This window comes from Malurus melanocephalus, unplaced genomic scaffold (assembly GCF_030028575.1).
Source record: "Malurus melanocephalus ecotype Western Australia unplaced genomic scaffold, MMel_1.1 scaffold_199, whole genome shotgun sequence".
Classification (NCBI taxonomy): Eukaryota; Metazoa; Chordata; class Aves; order Passeriformes; family Maluridae; genus Malurus; species Malurus melanocephalus.
The window spans coordinates 211,507-234,978 of record NW_026623431.1 but is presented as its reverse complement, the minus strand read 5'-3'; the positions used below and the strand labels follow the sequence as shown (position 1 = coordinate 234,978).

At 41.0% G+C, this 23,472-nt stretch overlaps 1 protein-coding gene across 2 annotated transcripts in view; it reads right to left on the bottom strand.

Moving 5' to 3' along the window:
- Positions 1-4,762: 4,762 nt before the first annotated feature.
- Positions 4,763-23,472, bottom strand: part of CRMP1 (collapsin response mediator protein 1) — a 49,160-nt gene continuing 30,450 nt past the window's right edge. For both annotated transcript variants that reach the window (XM_057373497.1, XM_057373498.1), the window contains exons 7-14: positions 20,235-20,303; positions 18,067-18,187; positions 16,832-16,988; positions 12,479-12,620; positions 10,718-10,888; positions 9,313-9,492; positions 6,655-6,820; positions 4,763-4,966 (exon numbers count right to left, since the gene is read on the bottom strand). In XM_057373497.1, the coding sequence (XP_057229480.1) occupies positions 4,875-4,966; positions 6,655-6,820; positions 9,313-9,492; positions 10,718-10,888; positions 12,479-12,620; positions 16,832-16,988; positions 18,067-18,187; positions 20,235-20,303 (1,098 nt within the window). In that variant the 3' untranslated portion in view covers positions 4,763-4,874. The remainder of the gene's footprint in view (positions 4,967-6,654; positions 6,821-9,312; positions 9,493-10,717; positions 10,889-12,478; positions 12,621-16,831; positions 16,989-18,066; positions 18,188-20,234; positions 20,304-23,472) is intronic.

Here is a 23,472-nt window from a genome sequence, read left to right as displayed (position 1 = left end):
TAAATCTATAGAAAACTCTCTCTATCTGGAAAGGATAACATGGAGCTTTGGTCATGCTTTACAGATGCATATCAAAAACACTTGTTGCAGAAATTTAGGGGAAAATGTCATGCCTTTTTCCTCCTGTTTTGAAACATCAAGGGTAATATTCCATCTCCCATATATCCCCCTCCCAATAGCCCTCACTGCCATCACTGAAATTTATCTGGAAATTTTGTGCTAAATTCATCACAACTGTGATGAAAAACTATCCTAAAGTCAGTTTCTTTAGATGAATGAGATTTACTTTTTTACCAAGAGTAGAGGAACAAAACCTGAAAGCTTAGTAGTAAGTGTAAAGGGAAGAAAATAAGGAACAGAGCAGGATGCATTCAGACATTGATGAATTTTTGAGGGAGGTGAAAATGCAGATGCCAGCACTGAATTCATAGAGACTTCCTGACCCAAAATAAAAAAAAAAAAAATAAAAAAAAAAAGCAGAATCCAGTGTTGACAGTGTTGAGCCTGGAATGAAAATACACATTTTTTTGTACATAGAGATCTTTGACAATTACACAGGATTAAGATAAAACTTCAATTAGATCAGTTATTCCAGAGTGATGTTCTGATTATGCAGTTTATCAAGTAGATTTGTGATATTTCTAATTTTTAATTTTTCTTAAATGCAACAGCTACAATTACTAATGCCATTGTGCATTTAGGTGCACTGATAGATGCCCATGTAGATATTTTGTACCCTAAAGAGTTTTCTGTGGACAAATGATTATATCAAGGAGATGAAATCATGGCAAAATACAGTGGATTCTGCTTGCCACCCCCTTGGGTCTGTAAGGCTGTTGCCATGTGAGGTCTTTGAGAACCATGCCAGGTTTAAATGGCAGGAAATAGCTGGTGCCAAGAGGACTAGATCAACACTTTGCCACTGTGCATTAAGCTGTGCAATTTCTTGCTCCAGGAAGCCATTAGTGGCAGGATTTTACTCGGGTTTAAAAGCACTTTGGCAAATGCATGGCAGAAAAATTCACTGACAGCTACAAGGCTGCTGTTGCTTCTCAAGAAATTAGAAAGCACTGGAAATGGGCAAACACTCAGAGGAGGATTAGCATTATTTGCTTGCTTTTCTGGCCTCTTTCCTGGTGTTGTTGGCTGCTGGAACCCAGAGCAGATGGTCATCTGACCTGGTCTAGTCTGAGATTTTAGTTCTTGAGGACAAAGACCAATATATTGCCAAGAGAAACATTTAAAGGCTGGGACAGCTGTCAGTTTTGGTACAATCTTAGTATCATAATTAGCAGCCTTTGCTACAAACACTGGAATTTAAAYATATAACTGCATTGCTTTGGTAGCAGACAAACTGTTACACAAGACAAACTGCTCCAAAACACACTCAGAAAAAGATCCATGGATCCATTCTTCCCTTCCACATCTCTTGATTGACAAACATTAGTTCCCAGGCTGGTCACAGGGACTAATTTTAACTAGACTGCAAATAGCAATAGGGAAGAGCCAATTTTACATAATTAGAGCTACAACAGGTATTAAAAGATCATAGCCTMATGCAGATTTTAGAAGCTTGATGATTCAGAAAGCCTGAAAGCTCTGCACTGCTTCCAACTGTAGTTAACAGCTGTTCCCCATGAAGTTCACAAACAACATCTTCCAGCTTSTTGTTCCTAAAAGGGAGCAAACTCAAATGTAGTTTCCTATTCTGCAGCACGCACTTGGGATCACCAGCTAATTTGCATTTTCTTTACTGTTAGTGGTTGGGTTTTTTTAAGGACAGGTCAGTGCTGTAGGGGCAGGGACGTGGCTATAAAATACCCTGCAGGTGGTAAGAGAAGCACCTGTTCCTTGCTTTGTTTAGTCCTCCATGAGCAATGGCACATGCCATCCCTCTGGTGGAGTCACAGTGACCACCAAAGGGGGGCATCCTTCACCCCTCACCTGGGGAGGCACAGCTCAGCACCCATGGGCTGCCCTCAGCAGCAGCCAGAGTAGAGGGGTTTAGGCTGTTTCTTCTCAGACATCGTAGGAGAGTCACACTGACCTGACACACAGTCTTGTTCACACAGGAGCACTGAACCATGAAATGCCTTTCAAACACACACACGTATTTATTCACAGACACCTCAATGTGAAAAAATAAATGCATGTTAACGGTGGATCTTCAACCAGCCTGAAGGCAMAGGGTTCTTTGGTTTAGGATGCTGYTAAGTGTGTAGGAAAAATGRAATCTCAACATTTAGTTACACAACAACCATTTCTGCTAACTCAAGTGTGACAAGTCTCATACATTGATTGGAAATTTTATTTGGAGGTGAGCAACCTTTGCTACCTGCACAAAAGGATGCAAGAAAAGCACTAAAGAAATTGTAACCAGCAGTTCTGAAATTTTCAYGCTGTCAGATTTGCTGCATAGCTTCACAAACCAGCTGTATTTCTACTGTCAGGGTTACATCACCACAACTGTTGCTGGCTGTCAACACTCAGAGCAAATGGGTTGGAATAGAACAAGGCAAATGGAGACTTGGCATTTCAGGATTGCCTTACCTGCTCAGCTGTAGGTTATTCCAGGGCACACTGTCCTCAGGCTTGTCTGTCAGTGTTATTGGACTTCCTATAAAAAACCTCAACCAYCAAGTGAGCAATTTATTTTAATTCAATGCATATAAAATATCTGAACCACTAAATGAATGAACAAGCCTGGGGATGAGGGCACTCTCAGGGCAATAGGGAACATGAATTTGAATTCTCAGCAGAAGAGATGGTTCATGAAAAGCTTAATTTTCCTCTTTTTTTTTTGGGAGGAAGCAATTCAGTTCACTGCAGACTAAATGGCAATGTTTCTGCACTGGTTCAGCTTGAAGCCAAAAATCTCTTTCTTCAGACCAGCTCTGCTGCCAGGTTTCAGACCAAGCTGATCAAAATGCATTTTTCCAGGGTAGCCTTTCCTCTCCTCAGCAAGCTGGAGGTGACAACACACTGCCTTCAGAACGACAGGCTTCAGGCAGGCTACTTCCCAAAACTGTTCTGTCCCACATGCACCGGGCGTGGGTGCACATGGTCTGTGCCAACTGAAGTTATGGATGGGTGGGTGCTCGGTGATCAAGCAGTGCAGCTGATAAAAYCACTCCAGTGGCACCCCAAGACTCTTCCTGCTGCAGCTTTGTAGTGTGCATAAAGGCAAAGCAGCACAAAAGGAGGTGTTTTGCTGACCTGCTTAACCTCATAGCACCCCACTTCAGCTGCAGCCCACACCTCCCACAGCATCTGCAACACCATCAGACAAGCAAAAAAGTGACAGGGAATAAGGCTCTTTACATAGTTTGTGGGAGAGTCAGAAAGACAAGGAGAAAGACTTCCTGCACTCAGAGAACTCAAGTCCGCTTTCCTCACCTTACCTGCAGTGTGTTCTGCAGCTGCCATGCCTGGGCATTGTCTCAGCTCAGTCAACAGAGAAGTCAARTATAGCTTAGGTCAAACTGGAGCACTGGGTACTGGTTCTGTACTACAGATGAAGATGATGGCAATGAATTACCACTTTAGGCAAATAGGATGTAGACCTGAAGGTCTTGGGAGAAAGTTAATCTATGTCTCATTTGGGCAAGATTGAGGCAGCTGAAATGTCACAGAATCASAGACTTGTTAAGGTGGGAAAAGACCTCTAAGATCAAATCCAACCATTGGTAGAAAATGTTAGTCAATATAAGTACAATTTCTAGAAAGTGCATTTTACTGTGAGCATTTAATAAGGCATACTATATCATGCTATAATGCATATGCAGACATCTATCCATTTAACAACACTTGTGATCTGAGGTTCCTTCTATTGYGTGATAACAACCTGAGAGACAATTTCCCTTGAGTTCCTCCATTCCAAATTTTCAATCACTGAGTCACAGCACTGGAAAGCAGAGGAAGACGCTTACCCATCAATTAATTTCCTTTATTTCACAAGCTCTGAATTCAGAAATTGAACCACGACTAGTAGATCTTGATACGGTAGAGTAAGTAAAAATGCATGTGATTACAAAGGAAAAAATTTGTACAAAACTTTAAAAATCCGACAGCAACTTGGATTATCTGTAAGTACCAAAAATCTCATGCAGAAGGAGAGCACTACTGCCCAGGTGGAGAAATCCCTGCAGGGGTGGCAATGGCATTGGTATGTAAAAATTATGGCTCTGTCTAAAACAGAAACAAGAAGGACACAGACTTGGAATGTACCGAGTGGGAACAGACAGGTGCTACGGAGACCATTTGTCATTACGTGTCCYGATGATTTTCTGTGTCTGAGAGAAGTGCTTCTTGGGTTTATAATAAATTAAAGATTAAACAGAAGCTGCCTATACTACTCTACTGCTTACTTTCCAGATGGCCATTTTCTTCCTTCGTTAGTGTTTTTGGTGGTGTTTCTCAAATACAGACATTAATCTTGGCATTGTGTCTAGTCAATTGTTGGCAATGTGTTCTAAAGGGACTCACTCACAGAATGCAACTTGCATAAATAACTCAGTAACATGCATTAACTACTCTAATACAGCGAAGGGGTGCAAAGGAACCATCATTCAGTTACGAGACAAAGCTAAAACCTGTAGTCACTAAAGGGGCAATGGAAGCACCATGCTTTAAGGTGACTATGGCATGAAAGCACAATTGTGAGGCAAGTAGTTCCAAGCAAACACACCACACTATTATCACCTCTTTCTATACAAAAAAAAAAAAAAAAAAAAAAAAAAAAAAAAAAAAGAAAGACATTTCATTTTTTATTTCCATTAGTACCAAATAAAACTGTGGGCTTGATAACACAGATATTGAATGGAATGGACATTATTCCCATGATCCTTCATCCTTGTGTTTCTGTCCATCATTTTTCAGCCAAGACTGGTAATATTAGAGCGCCCACCAGGAGGTGCCACGATGCGGTGGCCAGTGCGGCGTGGGTTGTTGTCATCAATCTGAGCTCCTGCAACAACAGAAAATGAGGAAACAAAGCTATGAAAAGGAATAAACCATCAGCAGTGAGGTCTTGACTACAATTCCCTCACACCACCATMAGCTGGTTTCTCTTGAGCCTGACTGAAATGCTGAACAGACCTTCAAGGCACATTTCTGTGCTTAGCTCCAGCTGCTTGAATGAGAAGTGTGGGATTAAATGTTTAGGATCAGACTGATGCGCGTCCTACATGGAGGATTGTTTTCCACTGACTTGAAGAAGAGCTGATGACAGCCTGCAGATTGGGTTCCCTTTGTGAGATCAGACCTGACAGAATGTATCACTAACTACAAAAGAGCTCCCAAAACACATACGTGCAGAGTGTATTTTTCAAACCTGCCTCACTGATTTAGAATATATGCCCTACTGAGTCCATGGGTCAAGAGTTCAGTTAATCTGGTGTTAGAAATCATAAATCCTTGAGGAAATGAGCACTAAGCTGATGTAAACTCACACCCAGTTCAAAGAGCATTTTAAATSCTGAAAGGTGAAGCTTAAGGGGACAGCAAGCTTTCTGACATGTTAAATATTGCCTGATCACACTCAATTTCCTAAAASCAATTTAAGACTAACATAAATGTGTGGGGTCATTTAAAATGCTACCTTAGTCTCTGGTTCTGCTTAATTTTGTGTTTGCATCGTTCAGATCAAATTTGTACCACTAGGTGGCTTGACAGTACCTAGATCCAGCAGTAGACTGTGAAACCACAGCTTCAGATGCTTATGAAAATCCCAATTATTGGTTATTACTAAGATGTGAAATTTCTAAGGACTTTCTGTGCTTTGTATAGCTTCATATATATTTGTATATGCTCACTGTGGCCCTACATGAATGGGCAAAAATACACTTCACCTCACTAAAAGAGTTTTTAATATGGTCTCCTTGGACTTCACAAGTTTCATTTAGTTTCGGAAGACAGGCTCTGTAAGGGAGGAAAACTGCCATCAGTTCCCACAAAGGAGAAAACCCAATGACTTTCATAACATCATATGCAGGCTTTATTCACCACTGGGGCTGTAGTCTTTTGAAGAAAAAGGATTTGACACGCTTGTAATTGTCTTCACATGAGAAGATTTCAAGCAACCCCAAAGGATAATTTTCCAGTCTGTTTCCTATATACYATGCAAAACATTTTGGGCACCAAGAGCAGAGGATAAGAAATACTCCCATCTGCATATGAACAATTTCTGCACATGGTTTATGACCATGGACAAGGACAGTTGAGGTTTCCACATCTAGCAGTTGCTGRTGATGCAGACAGTGAGATTTTTGAGACTCACAGCTTGCATCAGAACCCAAGTCCCATCAGCTGTACACACCACCAAGGGGCTTCAKTAACATCAACCAGAGACCTCAGCTACTGCAATGGGCCAGGTAAATAATACTGAAAGACTGATGCAGAGAAAAATTTCAGATTGCAAACATTTTGAATATATTTGTAATATATTCCTAGGGAAAAAAATGCATGAAAACATATATATATATATATATATATATATATATATATATATTAGTATATGCATGTAATATACATGCATAAATATAAGTAAATACAATCCTTTTATATTTGACTAATGAAGTAATTGTAATTGAAATTCATCACCAGTAATCCATAGTCATGGCTTGAAAAGGTTTCCAATTAGCCAGGCTGATTTACCTGATAAGCTGAAATTAGATTGATGGAGGTTCCTGATTGGTGGGGGCTGGTTTTTGGCAGGGGAGGATTTAGTTGAGGGTGCAGGAGTTGCATATTTTGGTGTAGCTGGGATTTCATACACAGGCCCATCATACATTCCTCTGGAGACTCCTTGCAATCCTCCCACCTAAAACAAGAGCAGAGTAAAAATGCAATGAATGCTCAGATAATGCTGCCTAATGATACTTTTGCCTGTAGGTAGAGAGCAGAGCTCTCTATAGCRCAGAGCTATAGTCTGCACTGGCTGAATTAAACACACATCTATATATATAAACCAAAGCACAGTTTGCTTTATATATAAAGGAAATTATAAAGCTTCCTCMTTCCATTATTACATTTATAAAAATTATGAGAGAAATCCTTATCAGGCTTCCTTTGCAATCAAAGGCGAGAGGTGGGATTCAAAAGAACAGGTCTGGCCTAAGAGGTTTATTTTACATAAAAGCAGTCAGAATCACCTTTTGTCTCTCCATTCGGCTGCAGAGTCACGCTTGGGTTGTAGCACAACTGATCCCCACTATACCAGTTGCAGCAATTTCTCTCCTACCTGTATTTCTTCTGCTCCTCCCGTTTGTAGGTCTCATTTTCTTTAATAAAACTCATTGAAAAGGAGTGGCAATTTTAAAATTACATTTGCAAAGTTTCTGCTTCTTGGCATAAACTAGAAAAGTGATTATACACTGGACTGTGGCAGGGGCTATCTTACAATATTTGTCAATAAAGTATCTGTCATTTGAGCTCTGATTTGAGTTAAAGTCTCTAGGTTTTTTCCCTGCACAGCTCTTACAAGGACTATTAGAAAAGACAGTCAAAACAATTTTACTGGCCTTAAAATCATAGGAATCTAGGAAATACTATTTTAATAAAAACAGTTCCAGTTTTCAGAAAGAGCCTGAAGCCATTGAATTGCAAAATGCAAAGCTCATAAAAAAGATCAGAAACCTGTGTCTTACAAGATTATGGTTTCAGAGAAATTTCCCTAACAGGTTAAAAGTGAAATTAAAATATCGTAGAGAAAGACACTACTCACAGGGGTTTGATCCTGTCCTCAAAGCAATCAATGCATATCCCCTTGCTTTTGATGCCAGGGACATCAGGCTCAGAAGAGCCACCGTCTTGCAGGCTGAGCCAAAACTAATGCCCAGRAGAGAGCAGCTGCTAATCACAGAAAAGAATCCATCTTCTAGGGACCCACAAAGGCACGAATTTATACTGCTATCCCTGCTCCAGGGATAGGTTTATACTGCCAACCCGTGCCAGTTCAACTTTGCAGTCCCTTGCTTGATAAGCTTTTTCTATATTCCTCTGTTGTGCACTGACATGTTCATACAGCAGCTGATACAACCATCAATGGGCTTTCCTAAATATTTCCAGTGCATAACATTTGATGGGGGAAAATGTAGGCATGGATCTGTTGTCCCTCTCGGCAGGCAGCAGAGGGAGCTGCAGGAGCAAAAATACAAGCTCCTTTGTCTGTAGATCTTGCCCAAGTATCAAAGGTCTCCCAAAATCCACTGGCAAGACACAGGTTACTTAGCCCAGGTAATTTTGTTCAAACTCCTGCTACRAGACACTACTCTGTGACACTTGTTTCTAAAGTGCTGGTTCCACTATCTTGATGACATTTATTTATATGGCACTCCCAGTCAGTAAAGCTTTAAGCAGCAAGTGTGAAGACAAGGCCTGTATCATCTACATGGATAATGAAAAAGAAAAAAAAAAGTGACACTGATTGGTATTTTGCAAAAGTCTTGCAGGTGCATTTGATTTTTACTGTGCCTTTTCTGTTAAGAAGTGCAGGCCTTTCTTTTGCAGCTTGACAGAATTTGTATAAGAATGTAAGGTGAAAACTACCAACCTGCTCATGGACTTCATTTTAGCTGCCAATCTCACTCAGTCTATGATATATGCTTGGTTGAAGAAAATATGAGGTTTAGTCAACTCTTTTTGTGAACTATACTCACACAGTGACTTTTTTGCTCAGTGACAAGAAGCCATTTCCAAATAACTGGAAACTAGTGCCCAGCCAATTAGTTTTCAACAAGATTATCCCCAAAAAAATTCAAAACCAGAGGTGACCCAGTCTTAATCTTAGTAATTTCCCAAGATTTTTATTAAACAAAAGAGGAAAGTTTTCTGAGCTATGAATGCTGCTAATACATAGCTCAGCAAATGCACTAACAACAGTTCAGAAATGCTTAATATAATGAGAATCTGTGGCTGACATGCTTTTCTTCCCTGCAGTGTAGCAATTCAGTATGCAATTTAAAATTCTGTTTTTATTCTGCCTAACCCTCCTTCACAAGAAGCTTTCTCTTTTCCTGAATTTTAACTGGAAGTAAATTCTATCACTATTCCACCTCTTTTCAAAAGCCTGCATTGCTGGACATAATGCAATTATGCCCAACTRGCAATTATATGCTCTACTTGCTGAAGGTGATGGTGTTAATACTAAGCTAGATGGGTCTACAGGTGCAATGAGTTCTATGGTAATTTTACCAACAATTCATATGCAGTCCATCTGATACGGGCTCATAACAGCACAACATTAAAAACCTGTCCTACTTTGCTTCCCAGAAGGTTTGGCTACAAAGAAGATTATGMAGGATCTGACATTACCTTATTCCTGATTTTGACACGCTGGTAAAGATATTCAGGGAAAGGTTTGCGAGGGATGAAGCGACCCATTCCCTTATTTACATGCAGATTTCCATCTTCATACACAATCTTCCCTTGGCTTATGACCACGAGGGGGGCACCATGGCACTCCATTCCTTCAAAGATGTTGTACTCAATGGCCTGAGGATCAACCAAAATATTCACTGCAAGACCTCTTTCAATTAGTAACTTGTAATATCTACATTCATAGTCATAGTTTTAGACAACTGCCATTCCAAAGTGTATAAAATTKTTTTGTATGAAGGAAGAGCAAAGCATTTTGATATGAAATTATCTTAAAGGAGCTTTCTGATCAGACTTCCCTGGGTGAGAGTTTTCCTTTCAATTTTTCATTGTCCATCAAGTATTTCACTTGTTTTTGAAGATTTGTTCTATTTATCCAGAGCCTTTAAAARTATGATAGCCTTAATATGAAGAAAAATTGTCCCTCAGCTGCTGAACACCCAGAGGATGTGGTCCCACCATGCATCTGCTGTGACTGTGTAAGCAAATTTCAAAGAGGCCAGTRCATATATTGCTGTCTGAAAAAGCCCAGGAAAGCCTGAATCGAAATGGAAATGACAGGGCAAGTGATTATTACTTTCTTGAAAAAACAGAGAGAGCATAAGACAAAGAAATAGAAACTGAGCCACCTAAATTTATTTTTTAAACATTTCTAAATGKTTTTGCCTTTTTAATATAAAAACGCAGTAATGGATTTTCAGTAAAACTTTAGGAAGAATTCCCCAATACAAAGGACCAAAGCACTGAGCAGGAAGACAAAAACTTTGGGATAGACAACACATAAAATAAAACCTGTCAGAGTCAAAATGAAAGCAACTGTCAAGTCACTTGTACTCTGCACTGAAGGCAGAGAATTATGTGGCAAAGCTCTGGAATTAAACAGCAAATCCCATCTATGAAGCTATTAGAGCTGTATTATCAAAACATTTCATCATCTGTCATAGTTTCAATATTGTTAATTTAATCATGCAATTTATAATATCAGGTGCTTTTTAGGGGAACCAAAAAAAATTAGCTTGATTTAAATTTATCCTCAGCCTTATTAACTTCAGCTGCAGGGCTGTTGATTCACACCTGTTTACAGATCTGCCACAACCATACAAAAAAATAAATAGTGCAAGAGTATATGCAGAGAGAAAATAAATCCTTTCTGATCCCAGTGCTTCCAACATGRGATTTCGATACTCTCATGTCCTGAAACATTTACTCATTTCAGAACAGTAGCAGGCAGTTATCTCCCTCCTCTGCATCCCCTGCTATTGGTGTTCACATGATTTAGGTCAACAGCTGAAAAGCAACAGTGACATTTCTTTTCTCTTGTTGGTTTCCATTTCTTCCTTACCGATTTATGGCTTTTGGCTGTTATAGTCTTCACCTTATCAGGGTCCCAAATAACAACATCAGCATCCGATCCTACAGCAATCCGGCCTTTTCTTGGATACAGATTAAAGATTTTGGCAGCATTGGTGCTGGTGACAGCYACGAACTGGCTCTCGTCCATCTTGCCTGTGGCCTAAAAACAACGGGATTTGAGCAAAAGGCTTCTGAAATGGGGATTTACTATTCAGAGTACTGAAGGGTCAAGGAGAAGGCACGGACTTTACAGATATGGTGATGYTGCATGAGACACAGATTGTACCACACAGGACTTTATATATGGCTCATTACTTGGAAGTTTCACAGAAATGAGTGTGTTACTCCAGGCATTGCAAAGGACAGCCAATAAAACCTTAGTGCACAATACCACCAAGGTGCTCAGKTATCTGGGGTCCCTTTCTCTGATGCCTAAATATGTTCTGTTGCCAGTCCAGTAATTTAAATATTTAAACAATTTCAAAACAGAGAAGCTTGTATGAGTGTTATGAGATGAAACAAAGGACCAAGATTCCAATACTTTGGGGAATATTTCTTGCAAATTAAGTCCATTCTATTATTAGTACTGTCACACCTACACATCTAAGTAATACAACCAATTATAAAGTCCTTGCCTGGAGAAATGTCATCACCAATGGAACTTGGTATACAGGCAGTGATGGTAACTGTAACTGTACAGAAGAGCATTTTCATTTCTCAGTAGGGTATTTTGGGGTCTTCCCTGSCAATGAGCAAGAACAATGTTCTAARGAAGAACAACARTGCCAAACTTTTTAATATKAAATAAACACTTATTTCCAGCCTGGTAAAATATAAGATTTGCAAAGTATAAGCTAATCAGTGGTGCAGGACTGAATGTTACCTGTAAATCTCATGTCCTTGCTGCAGTTCCTTACCATTGAGGGAGCAACAAAAGAAAAATAATASCAGCTGGCTGTGCTTTGCTTGCTTCCCTGCTTTGCTTCTACATGGCAGGTATYTGAAGCTGCTTCTGTGCTTGGAATTTCAATAGCTGTCCCTGAATGAAGTGGTTATAAAACACAGCCTGGGAAAAGTGCTCATCAGACCACTGTAAATACTACCACTTCCCAGTCTGCAATGTGCATTCRAGCACAATGCAATGAGTGTGTGTGAGTGTGCAGGGTGTGCACGTGGAGACAGACAATGGAGGGAGAATATCATAATACATTAGAATCCATGGAACCATCAAAAAATTCCTGACTTATACCGGCACTCCGCTGCAAATTATGCCAGTATGAATTACGTGCAATGCTCTCCTTCAAAGCATTTCATCATTTAGCCTCAGGCTCGGCTGCCATCCATTTGTAGTTTCTCGAAAACGATGAGACACTTCCCAAATTCAAACAATCCATTCATCACATTTATATGAGGTCCACTTCAAAACCATTAAATTGCTCCAGATACCACATCTCTCAGAAGCATCCGCTCCGACACAAGCGGAAAATAGAGCAGTGGAGTCTGGGAAGCCTCAGGTCTAATAAAACACAATGCTGTTGCAGTGTCAGAAGTGAAACATAGCCCTGAGTTAAAAAAAAAAAACTGGAAGAGGTTTCTGAAATAAGCAATTCACCTCACAGTAGCATTCTCTCAGGGAATTCTCAGAATTTCTCAAAAATCACTTAAGCAATGGCCAAGAGTCTCTTGCCTTTCATTATTCAGCCAACACTCTATGGGTTTTTTTAGTCCATAAAAGTAAGTAGTTACTTACTACAGCCTTGTCCCAGACAACAGTCATCCTTTCCTCAATTCCATTGACCCCTTCAGGAATCATAGTGAAGTTGTCCTTTCCAATGGCTTTCTGGGCAGTGCTATAGGCGCAATGTCCACTTCCCGTCACCTGCAGGTCCCCACTGTGGAGTTAATACACAGAAGCTTTAGACCAGGCATCACCAAGGTGACCTTGGTCTCAACAGGCTGTGAATGGACCTTTCAAGCATACACACCAGAGGCACAGGCTGTAAATCATGCCAGCAGCCTTTCCACATTGGCTGCACATCACTGAGAGCAACAATGGCACTGGACATCTCCACTTTCCCCCAGGAGCACCCTGAACTCCTGGATTATGGCCCCCTCCGGTTCCAGGCTGCTTATCGAMAGAGATCAGGCAAAAGCCCACTAACCAGGACAAAGGATTACTCCTGGATTAAGGGAATGATCAGAAGCTTGTATGAAATGTCTGCCACTCTCAAGATAAATTAATTCACAACCACATTAAAAACTAATGGCAAATTTCACAATGCAAAGTCATGAGCTTCAAATGTGTTCCCCTGCATTTCTCTCTTGCACATGTGTTTTTCTTGCAAAGCTTACATGAATACTTCTTAGCTGACCTTGCAAAAAAGAACCAAGAAAGTGAAAAAAGAAAGGTTTTCATCGGGTAGTTTTCTAATGAAAAAACAAAAGGCATAATGCAAGTCAAACTTTGGATTAATCAAACTTAAGGGTCTTATACAGAAAAAGGCATGGAGAAAAACGCAAAAAGAGCTACCACTTAACAATGCTTTTATTTGAGAAGTTGGGTTTTTCAGCCTAGAGAWTTTTTTTTYTTTTTTKMAGAGASCRGAACTGGATTACAGCTGCTCCTGGGAATGAGGAAGGACATAATCAATATGCAGAATCTTGCAAAAATAGAAAGACAAAAAAGAAGGTTCTCCAATATTCACAGGAAATGTGATATTCTCAGCACTTGACTAAGCTTACAAGAGCAAGCACTTCAGAATTCACTATGACTTCTCTTCCGTCACTCCATAAGGGTGATATCCCCAAGATCCTGTCATCCTTTTCTTTAAATGATTATGTAAATTCCAGATCTGAAACACCTGAATGATTCYGGTCCAGAAATCTAGATCCAGCAAGTTAACAAATAGCCAAGTACATAAGAAAAAAGTGTCACATATGAGTAATTCTAATGCCATTTTCTGGGCTGCCAGMCCTAAYGACTGCTGACAGAAAAGAGCCCTTSGCMTCTTTTCTGGTTCTTCACCRTGCTTACAAGCCATCCATCCAGYTTTTAGCAGAAGCTAAACCCATGAATTTACTACAGAAAAGGCAGCTTTGCTTTAGCTACTCCAGATTATTAATGACTGCTTGATGTTACTCCATARGATTAAGCCAATTTAATCAGTTAAACATTCATTTATTCTAACACAACAATTAAATCAGAAGGTTTCAAGGCCATTTCTTCCTTTTGGATGCTCTTCTAATCAGCAAGGCTTCCTGTGGCCTCTTTCCTTCTGCACTCCAGTTGATACAAGCATGAAAACCTGACACACAGCCTGGCCCTGTATCACTGCCCACTTCCCAGAGGTTATGCTGTGTTTCTTATGCCACATTGCTAAYACCTACACCTGAAAGATAAAAAGGATTTGCCTCCTTAACTCCATATTTCCTCTCCTCTGACATTTAATGACATTAATAACATGAACTGCAMTCCCCAGTCAAATCAATACAAGACTTCTGAAGCTGAAGTGTGTCACTTGAGAGCAGTCCATCCATCACCTCTTGGTTAACCACATGGGCACACTCTACAGTCAAATGCAGGATAAGTGTAACATCAACTAAAAAACTGGGGAACAAGAAGGGATCATCATGAAATAAATGCCATATCAATACCTTGTCATCTTAATCTTTCCCTTAACAAGGCTTTCTTGGCAAGTTGCATCTTCTGTGAAGCACCAAGATCTCAAATCAGATTCACAAGAAGTGACACATCACAGCTGCAGTAATGCAGCAGCACACCATGGAAGATTAAAGCTAACTCAGGTGCATGACCCAYACAWGACACAAGGACCACATTTCATGAGRMAAATTCAATCTRGAAAATCCGTMAGACATGATGGGGTTTTACAGATTTAGCTTTTCAGCGGAAAATCAACGCTTTCTGTGGAAAAGAGTGTAAGTAGTATGCTGTGTGCTTGCAGAGGAAGGATGTTGTAAGGATTTTTTAATGAACGTAAAACATTTGTATCCAAATCAACAGTGAAACATGAARTGCTGTCTTTACCATCATCCTTGCATAAAATTCCCCACAAATGCAGGGCAGACTGATAAAATATACAGTTCTTTTTTTAGTTTCACAGTATAGATTTAAAGTATTAAAACTGAAAGCAGGCTAAGCTGCTGTCATTTAAGATCTAGGACTTTAAGCCACTAGAAAAAAAAAAGCCATTTTTGCATGCTTGGAGAATAATGAAAACTTCTGTAACTCCTCAGTTTGTCTTTCCAATGTTAGTTTTAAAAAGTCATTACTTGGATTCCAATTCTAAAAATGTTCTTGCTATTTTAGCTAATCTGCTTTGACCCTCACACTATTATTTTGGGACTCTCTTCTAGGAAGCATATATAGCCACTCTAAAAGAGTAAAGAGTCAAACATTTTGACATACATTTACACCTGCTAGCTAAGAGCCTTACCCTCATACAGGATTCACCCTTTACAGTGCTGACAGTGGTGAATCAGACCAACACAGTAATTATATTTCTGTGTCCTTATTTGGAAGAAAAATCTCATTATGAAAAAGCAATTTTTGTCACCAGACTGTCACAAGAGAACAAACTGCTGCATATTCTTACCAGAGCCACATGTAACTTAGCTCAACTGCAGCATTTTTAGAGCAGCGGAGTTAAAGCCTGAGTGGGCTCTGGAGGGCTGCACAGCCTGACCCATCGTGCAAGGGGAGATTGTGCAGCACTGACTGATGGCAGCTTCCTGTCACATGTGTGTCCCCACCCACCTCCCAGGCAGCTGCTCTAAAGATGGTCATTTTCCAGGTTCAAATTCCACTGCTCTAAAGCACTGGAAACTCCAGAAAGGGGAGGGAGGATGTGAGGTGGGTGCCACCACATGAAGCTAAATGAGTATTTGAATGGTAAGCTGAGTTCCTCATTCCAGCCCTAGCAATCTGTCCTGGTGGGGCTTCAGCTGTGAATTTCTAGATCATTTCAGAGCAGATGGTCTTTTGCTTAAGCTAAAGAAGACCCACAGTTGGCTACAGGCAGGAAATACTTTCAGACATGGGTTTACAGTCTGGGTTTCTGGCAAGACATTGCTGATAACTTCTTTTCTATTTGAGAAAGACACTTCTTCCTCTGCTGTCCACATTCCTTTCAGCTCTCTAGTGATTAAACTCTCCCTGCCAACCTGAAGGCAGTCAGCTCACATCCCTGCCCTATCAAGTGATGGCCTTCAGTCTCCAGTGTCTTCACCTGAGTCCCTGACAGTCTCCTCTGTGATCCACTCTGGCCATAGCTGTCTCTTGCCATAGCTGTCCTGCATGTAACTACTTATCTTTGCTTTTCCAGCTGGAGGATGCTGGAGCCAATAAAGACACAAGACAAGCTAAAAGTAACAGGGCTGCAAGGTAAGCTTGTATGATTTTGGTCCCTCCCAGATGAAYGCAAACTACAAAGTCAGAAGCTTTCAATATGCAGGAGATAAGCTCACGGACCTCTGCTACAAACACAAGTTAGTTTAGGACAACCCCATTTTCAGAAGAACTCACAGCTTAAAGCCCTGCACCAGCTTGGACAAAAACTGCCCCAATAAATTTTTCTTGGTTCTGGGTRTCTCTGCATTTAGGAACAGCCCTCATTTCAGGAGCTGTGCATGTCAGATATGACTGGGGCTTAAAATTGAGTCTGTTCTCAAAGATGGGGGCTGTTGTTTACGCTGAACAGTGACTAGATGCCATTCCATCATATATCAAGAATTCTGCTAAAGAAAACTAAGAACTAGTGAGAAGGCCAGTTTGAAGTCCTGACAATCTATTTGTACAACTAGGAATCACTTTAAAAGCAGAAAGAGAAAGAATTAATTCCTGAATAGCAGACAGCTTCCTCTCCATCAAGCCAACCAGGAAGTGGAGTGTCCATGACTGCTCACTTGACTGACAGCCTAAGCATAAGGATGTAACTATCCTGGGTTTTCTATGTCCCTTCTCTGCTGTTTCATGTTCAAGACTGGTCTAACAGAAACCAGGCTGATCCCCAGATGTTCATCCCATGTAGCTCTTGCACTTGCCTTACCATCAACCCTGTTAAATAAAAAACAAATGAAGTCTTACCATGCTAAGAGTGAATTTAAGTGGTCTGGAGTGGTAGGATCAGGGCTCAGWGATGGTGAGGTCACAAAAGCTGCAGCCTTGGCCCAGTTTTTGCTCCAGTAATGTGTCCCATCTGTCCCCAAGCTGGCAGTGATCGGCTCTCCAAAAACAAGGGGACCTTGGAGAAAGCAAGGATATACAGGAACTAATTACAACCCACTCTTGAGCACATGACACTGCTTCCTGCATGCAGCCATGTATAATTCACACATTGCTACATGGCTAGTACAGCTCCAAGAAAATTAAACAGCCCTGGTTTTGTCTGTATGATAAAAAATTAATCAGGAGTCGCTCTGAGCTCTACATGCTTTTGATCAGCATATTTACAAATCTTTCATTCTAATCCAGAAGGAGACAGCTCAGACCTGCTTTTAATTTGTACTGTTTTAATCACAGCCATGTTCTCTCTGCTGCTCCAATTCTGAGTGCACTGGGTGGTGGATCACTTGGGCAGACAGATGCCTTTTTACTACTCCCAGGTTGGGCACAGCACCAGCAGATAGCAGCATATGGTYCCCAGCACCATACTCCCAAGTCTCCAAGAAAACAAATATCAAGACAATAATTTGCTCTTTGGCTTTTCCATATTGCTCACGAGCTTTGTAGTGCCAACCACCAGAACAGTCCTGACTTGCAAATGCAGCTTTGGAAGCAGCAGCCTTCAGGCCTGCAAAGCCTTTTTGGGTGCTTCGTAACTGGATCCTACCACAACCCCTGCAAGGCTGATGACCTGCAGAGCACATCTGAGGGCTCAGCTTCCAGCAGCAAGGCCAGAAGCAAGCTCCAAGAAGCTCTAACAGCAGAATCGCTGTCAAAGCCACATCTCAGAGGGTGACAACCTGAAATACTGGCATGGAAGATGTCCTAACCCCATTAGGAATAAAGTATCGCCCTCCCATGAACAGAGATATAGCAATCTAAGGGAAAAGTAAAAGGGAAAACAGGATAGGGAAGAGATACATTCAGTCCTCAAGAGGGCAGTTTGTGGGGAGAGTTTCTCAACTAAAAAATATAAAAGGATTCCCTCTCATCATTCCCAGCCATAAATTTTTAATCTGTGATGATGCTACTGTTCTTTGGTAACCTCTCCCTATAGCCTGGCATTTGCGACAAGATGTAAAGGTTTTTTCACTAAGCTTCTATTCAACAACAACAAAAAACAAACCAAATTTGGGGGAGCAAAGGAAGTCACTTACCTTTCTTCCTGGCCAGTGCAATGATATCAGCTGCACTCTTGCTCATCACTTTGGTGATGTACACTGGGCAGTTTATTCGACTGGCAATTGTGATGGCACGGAAAACTGCTTCTGCTTCAAGCTGAGCAAAACAAGGAAGGAAAAGTTAACTGCAAAAGCAGTCTGAACAAAAAATGAACTGGAGGACTCTTTCATATTTGTCACTGTTCAGCAACAGCTCTTCAAAGGTTGATTCTTCTTTTTCCATAGAGAGAGTTACAGTGCTGGGAAACAGGGAGCTAACCCACCCTCAAACACTTGGCACTAGCAGTAACCACAGCCAGGCTGTGCTCACTGGCAAGGTGCAGCTTTCCCAGCACAAACACAGCTCCCTGGCTCCCTGCACCCCAGGAAAGGTCATATCTAAGCAGCTGATGCAGCTCCTCCTTACCTCCCTCCCACCTTCCTGCTTCAGACTCCTACCMTACAGATGGAAGAACAAAGCATGAAAATGTTACCCCTGCTCAGAGACAACCTCGAAGCTCCCCCTGGTAGCTTTCCCTAATCTTTACATAATGGTGACAGTGAATATAAAGAATTCTCACAAAGCAACTTCAGCACTATGGACTGAATTTAGCCCATAATCYATAGAAGCCTTTGAAGCAGTGCCCAGTAAGTTCCCTCTGTCAGCAAGCGTAAAGGCAATCTCCTCCCAGGGAGCCATCTGGGAYGTAGGCACACAAAGCCAGCATCTTCAGATGGAGGAGCAGTGTTTCCCAGCAGCTCTGGAGTCTCCTTTCCCCAGCCAATCAGTTTCATACCAGATCCATCCCAGATGGACTCACAGTATTGGCATTTTAATACCAAAAACTCTGTTGTAACTGAAAATAGTGACTCAGTGGCACAGAAATTTTTGTGCAAGARTTTTGCTAGAAAAGTTTAGCAACTTAGACCTTGCAAAATCACATGGCTTAATCTTTTACAGTTTTGTAAAATATTTTTCTTTAAGTCAGACTGCTTCAGGTTGTCCTAGGACTTGTACCAAAACATTTGCTCTGGAAACCCCAAATGCCCCTTTAGAAGAGCAGGGAAACACAAAGGGCCTCTATACATGAGCACTAGTGCTGAAACAGACAGATGCATGGTCAGATAGATGCAAAATTCTTTTCTGAAAACTACAAATGCAGTTTTTCCTTAGGCCCTTGCTCTCATTAAAAGGAAACAATTCAATCCTTTTAGAATAATTTTGGTAGAAGTTGAACAGCAAAATGAAAAAGTACATAAACAGTTCAACAGAAGAATGGGACCAATTAAGCTGATTCCATTTGCCTCGGGGAGAAGTTAAATAAAGATCTGCAAACCACAACAATCTCTTCAAGTTTAGCCTCAAATCCCCAGGACCTCATTTCTTTGATTTTCTAGGAAAGCATTCATTTCCCACTACTGCCCTCCACCATTCCATTAATGGTCTGAGCTGTGTACATTAAGGGACATTCACACATCTCCACATTTTCCTTGTCATTAAATARACCCTTTCCAGATGCCTGAGATGATCCACACCAGAGCCCAGATTTTATTATAAGGGAGCTCCAAAAACTGAGCTGCCTCACAGCATCTTTCCCTACTCACATATTTGCATCTCTCCAGCCTGCATTTCTGACACCAATGTATCTGCCAGCATGAAAGTAGATCTGCACGTGGGTGTATGCAYATGCACAGAATAGATGTGCACATGCATCTCATAGGAGGTTTTCAGCCAAAGTCGTTTAATAAATGCAGTCACTCCAAGGCCTAACCCTCAAGCTGCACTGCTGATTTGCAGCCTGATAAGTCCACTTTTTTGTCATCACAAATCAAAACACAAAGGTCACATTAAAAAAAAAAACACCGACACCCATGCCCGGGGCGTTAGGAGCTGCAACTCCTGAATGCATAAGGACATGCTTATCCCTGGACTAGGGGAATGCACCTACTGCAGCATCCAAAGGGCTTTTCAGGCAAGCAAACAAATTGAAAGGACCTGGACTTTTCAGACTTTGAGCAATACTGGAAGAGGCAGTGGGAGAAGCAGACTGCTGATGCACCTGCTGATGCACCCATCCATCATCTGCACATACAGAAGTCAAGCTCTGACACTATGTGTTTGACAAAATACTTCCACAAATGACAAAATGGGCAAAGTCTCTTACCTCTTCTGGCCTGCTCAGGGCATGTCCCTCAGGTCCAGTGATTCCCATCTCCAGAATACGCTTTTGTTCCTGCAACATAAGAGATAAATGTTGACCCAGCTCCAGGATGAGACCCTGGCACYCAGTGTCCTCAGAGAGATGAACAGCAGCCAGATTGTCTGGCTGCCTCTTTTAGTGTCAGTGTAAATGCAGCTGCAAAGCCCACTGAACACTGAAAACACTGGCTCTAAACTGGTCCCATGCCACACCAGCACAACCAGCGCKGGTCTCTGTTCTGTGATAGAGCATATTTGTGCCCTGAGCCATTGGGCTGCACCATTGGAAACCTCCTCTGCCCTCCAGAAAGTCCTACTTGACACTACAACACCAGCCCAGGGGATGGGCTTCAACCAATACACTAAATAGTAATTATGGGTACTTCCAGCATGTCATACCTTATTTACTTGCTCAAATTCCTCTCTGGTTGCAGTCCACAAAGCACTTTCTTAAACTCTCAGCATTGCTGACACTTTTGGTTTTTTGTAACACATTCTTCCAACACAGTAAATCACTAAAATAATGCTTTTATAAAGCAAAGTGACCTACAGTTGTGAGAGCTCTGTGTCCACATCAAAAAGCCCACCTCAAGACCAATGGGAGTTTGTCAGAAAAAAAAAAATCTGCACTATCCAGCTTCATAGCAATGAGGTAATTTTTTTTAAAGTAGACAAAAAGCTTCACTTAATGTAAGGCCAAACATCGGTATTGGAATAGATTTCCCTTTTCGCAGAAGCTGGTGGTCAAACCCTTTTCATCTGGGGCTGGTCCAGGCCTGGCAGCAGAGCAGAAGTAGGAYCAGGGCTGCTGCTGTACCTCTGGCCCTGGCCTGCCCTAACAACAGGGCTTTAATGAGCCCAGCTCAACGATGTAATGGCTCTGTGACACAGACAAATGTCCCCTAGAGACCAGGAGAAAGTTACTGAACATATCTGAATGTGTCARCTAATAAATATCTAATCCCAGGTCCCTGAGGGTGAAAAGCTCACACCAATATACTCCAATAAAACCTGAACAAGTTAACATTCATATATCCTTTAGCCTTTGCTGCAATCAATAAAGGCTGAAGAGGCATTAACAGGAATGAAAAGATCTGACCATGTAAGAACATTTTGGTTAGAAAATTGTAAGGTTTTATAGGTATTCTTAAAAACAGCTGTTCTGGATCATTAATTCAATGGCTCTGAACAGTGCCAGTTAAAGACTTCAGATAATATAAATAAAAATATAAATAAATATAAAACACAGCAAAAAATGAAGTTACAACCATGTAAAAAAAAATCAACTTGGCACAGAATAGATACACAAAATAGGACAGATCTGCATCTTGAAGGAAGTAATAAAATCAGATCATATGATAAATTACCCACYGTAAGAGGACTTGATAGTGCTAATAAACTAAAGTATTTGATTGATAAGATCAAAGTTGTATTTTCACACAGGACAGTCCTGAAAAACTTATGTGCAGGCAGCTTTTTTTTTCATTATCCAAATAATTCTTCTAAATAAAAGCATAAGGAAAGACTGATTTTATGAGGCATGGCAATGTCAAAGAAATATATCGATGTATAACATAATTTACATGTATTTACTACTTCAGCTTTTCCTAATAATTTTTCTGTCCTTTTTGTTCATATTCGATGGCTGTATATTAAGGCTGATCAGAGAAAAATGTAACTGAAATAGATTTCTATCAAAAAGGCAATTTCATGTGTGCACCTTGATTTTAATGGGGAATTTATCAAAACATCACAGGTGCCATTTGATTTGTTTTATTTTGCTGTTTGTACAATAATATTGACTTAATCATGTTTATCATTATTCATTTAAATTCTACTGGTTATTTTTCATGGTGTATTAAAACTATAAATTATGTATTTAGTAGTTCTAATTCATGCTAAACTTCATGAGAAATCAGCTTTTTTTCCTCTCTTGAATTCAAACGAGGCTTGTCACCTAGTTTCAGTGGGGGAAGGATATGACTGCATTGTGTGTGCCTGCTGACTCCTTACCAGTAACTTTTGATCCCAGTGGTTATTTTGGCCAAACTCAAAACTGGAAGGCAGATCTCAAAGGGGGTAAGTTCTAACCAGGTAGATGGAGATGTGTTTTTCCCACAGAGGGAAAAACAAAATACACCCAAGGCAAGAGCTCTTACAAAGTGCCCAACCACTCAAACATTCCCTTGAGTTTCTCTCTTAGCAAAGAGACAAGGTGGGTTACTTGTCCAGATCTCAAGGACAGCTTTAGCTGCTGTAATTTCCTTGTCAGCTCTGCAGCCCAGTCMTTGGTGGATAAGCCACAGATAAGCAGCTCAGCAGATAAATCAGATGGCTCACTTGGAGCCTCACCGACCTAAGAGGGGCTCGATGCACATACGAGGGATCAGAGGAGTGAGACATCTCTGCAACAGCCTTCAAAGKTTCATCTGCCACACATATATTATAACAACACCCGCCCAAACCCACCTCTTCTATTTTACAGGGGAATCCTGGCCCCCGAAAGACCAGTGGGAAGTTTGCTATCAGCTGCTATCCTTGGGTTGCCTCTCTTTATGTTTTCGTATGCTGTGGCACTGATCAGAGCCATGGCACAGTCCAGTGGGAGGAAAGTAGCTGACCTGCAAGGACTGCCCTGGAGATCCAGGACACTTTAATGGAATATACTGACCTTGAGCCCAGCTTCCTGCTTCTGAGATGCATCTTCTGAGAGCATGGATTGTACTTAAATACACATTTTTGAAATGCCTACAAGATCACAGTAGTTCTTATCCTCAAATGTCAGAGGTTTATAAGAATATTCTCAAAAATAAATAGGCCTGTGAGCTTTAATACCCACTCTGAACTCACTGTGCTGCTTATGCTGATAGCTGCAGCAAGAGACTTTAGCATAAAGCTTCCAGATCCACTTTTTGTACCTAAAAYCTGTGAACAAGGCTTTTCATTGTTCTGCTTCACTTGTACCTGCAGGATTCAGAAGAAATCTTCTTCCTTCYTTCTGTCCCCTTTATCTAGTCCCCATCTGTGGCCAAGGCAAGGAGCTGCCTGGATCACTGCCTTGTCTCAAGGATGCTCTGCCAATTAATGCAAAAGGGCCTCAATTCTCTCACCCCAGGCTTTAAACCAGCAGCGTGCAGGGCATCAGGCCATATTAAGGCTCTTTCAAGGGAGCTCCTTTCTCCTTTCTTCATACCCATTCTCTA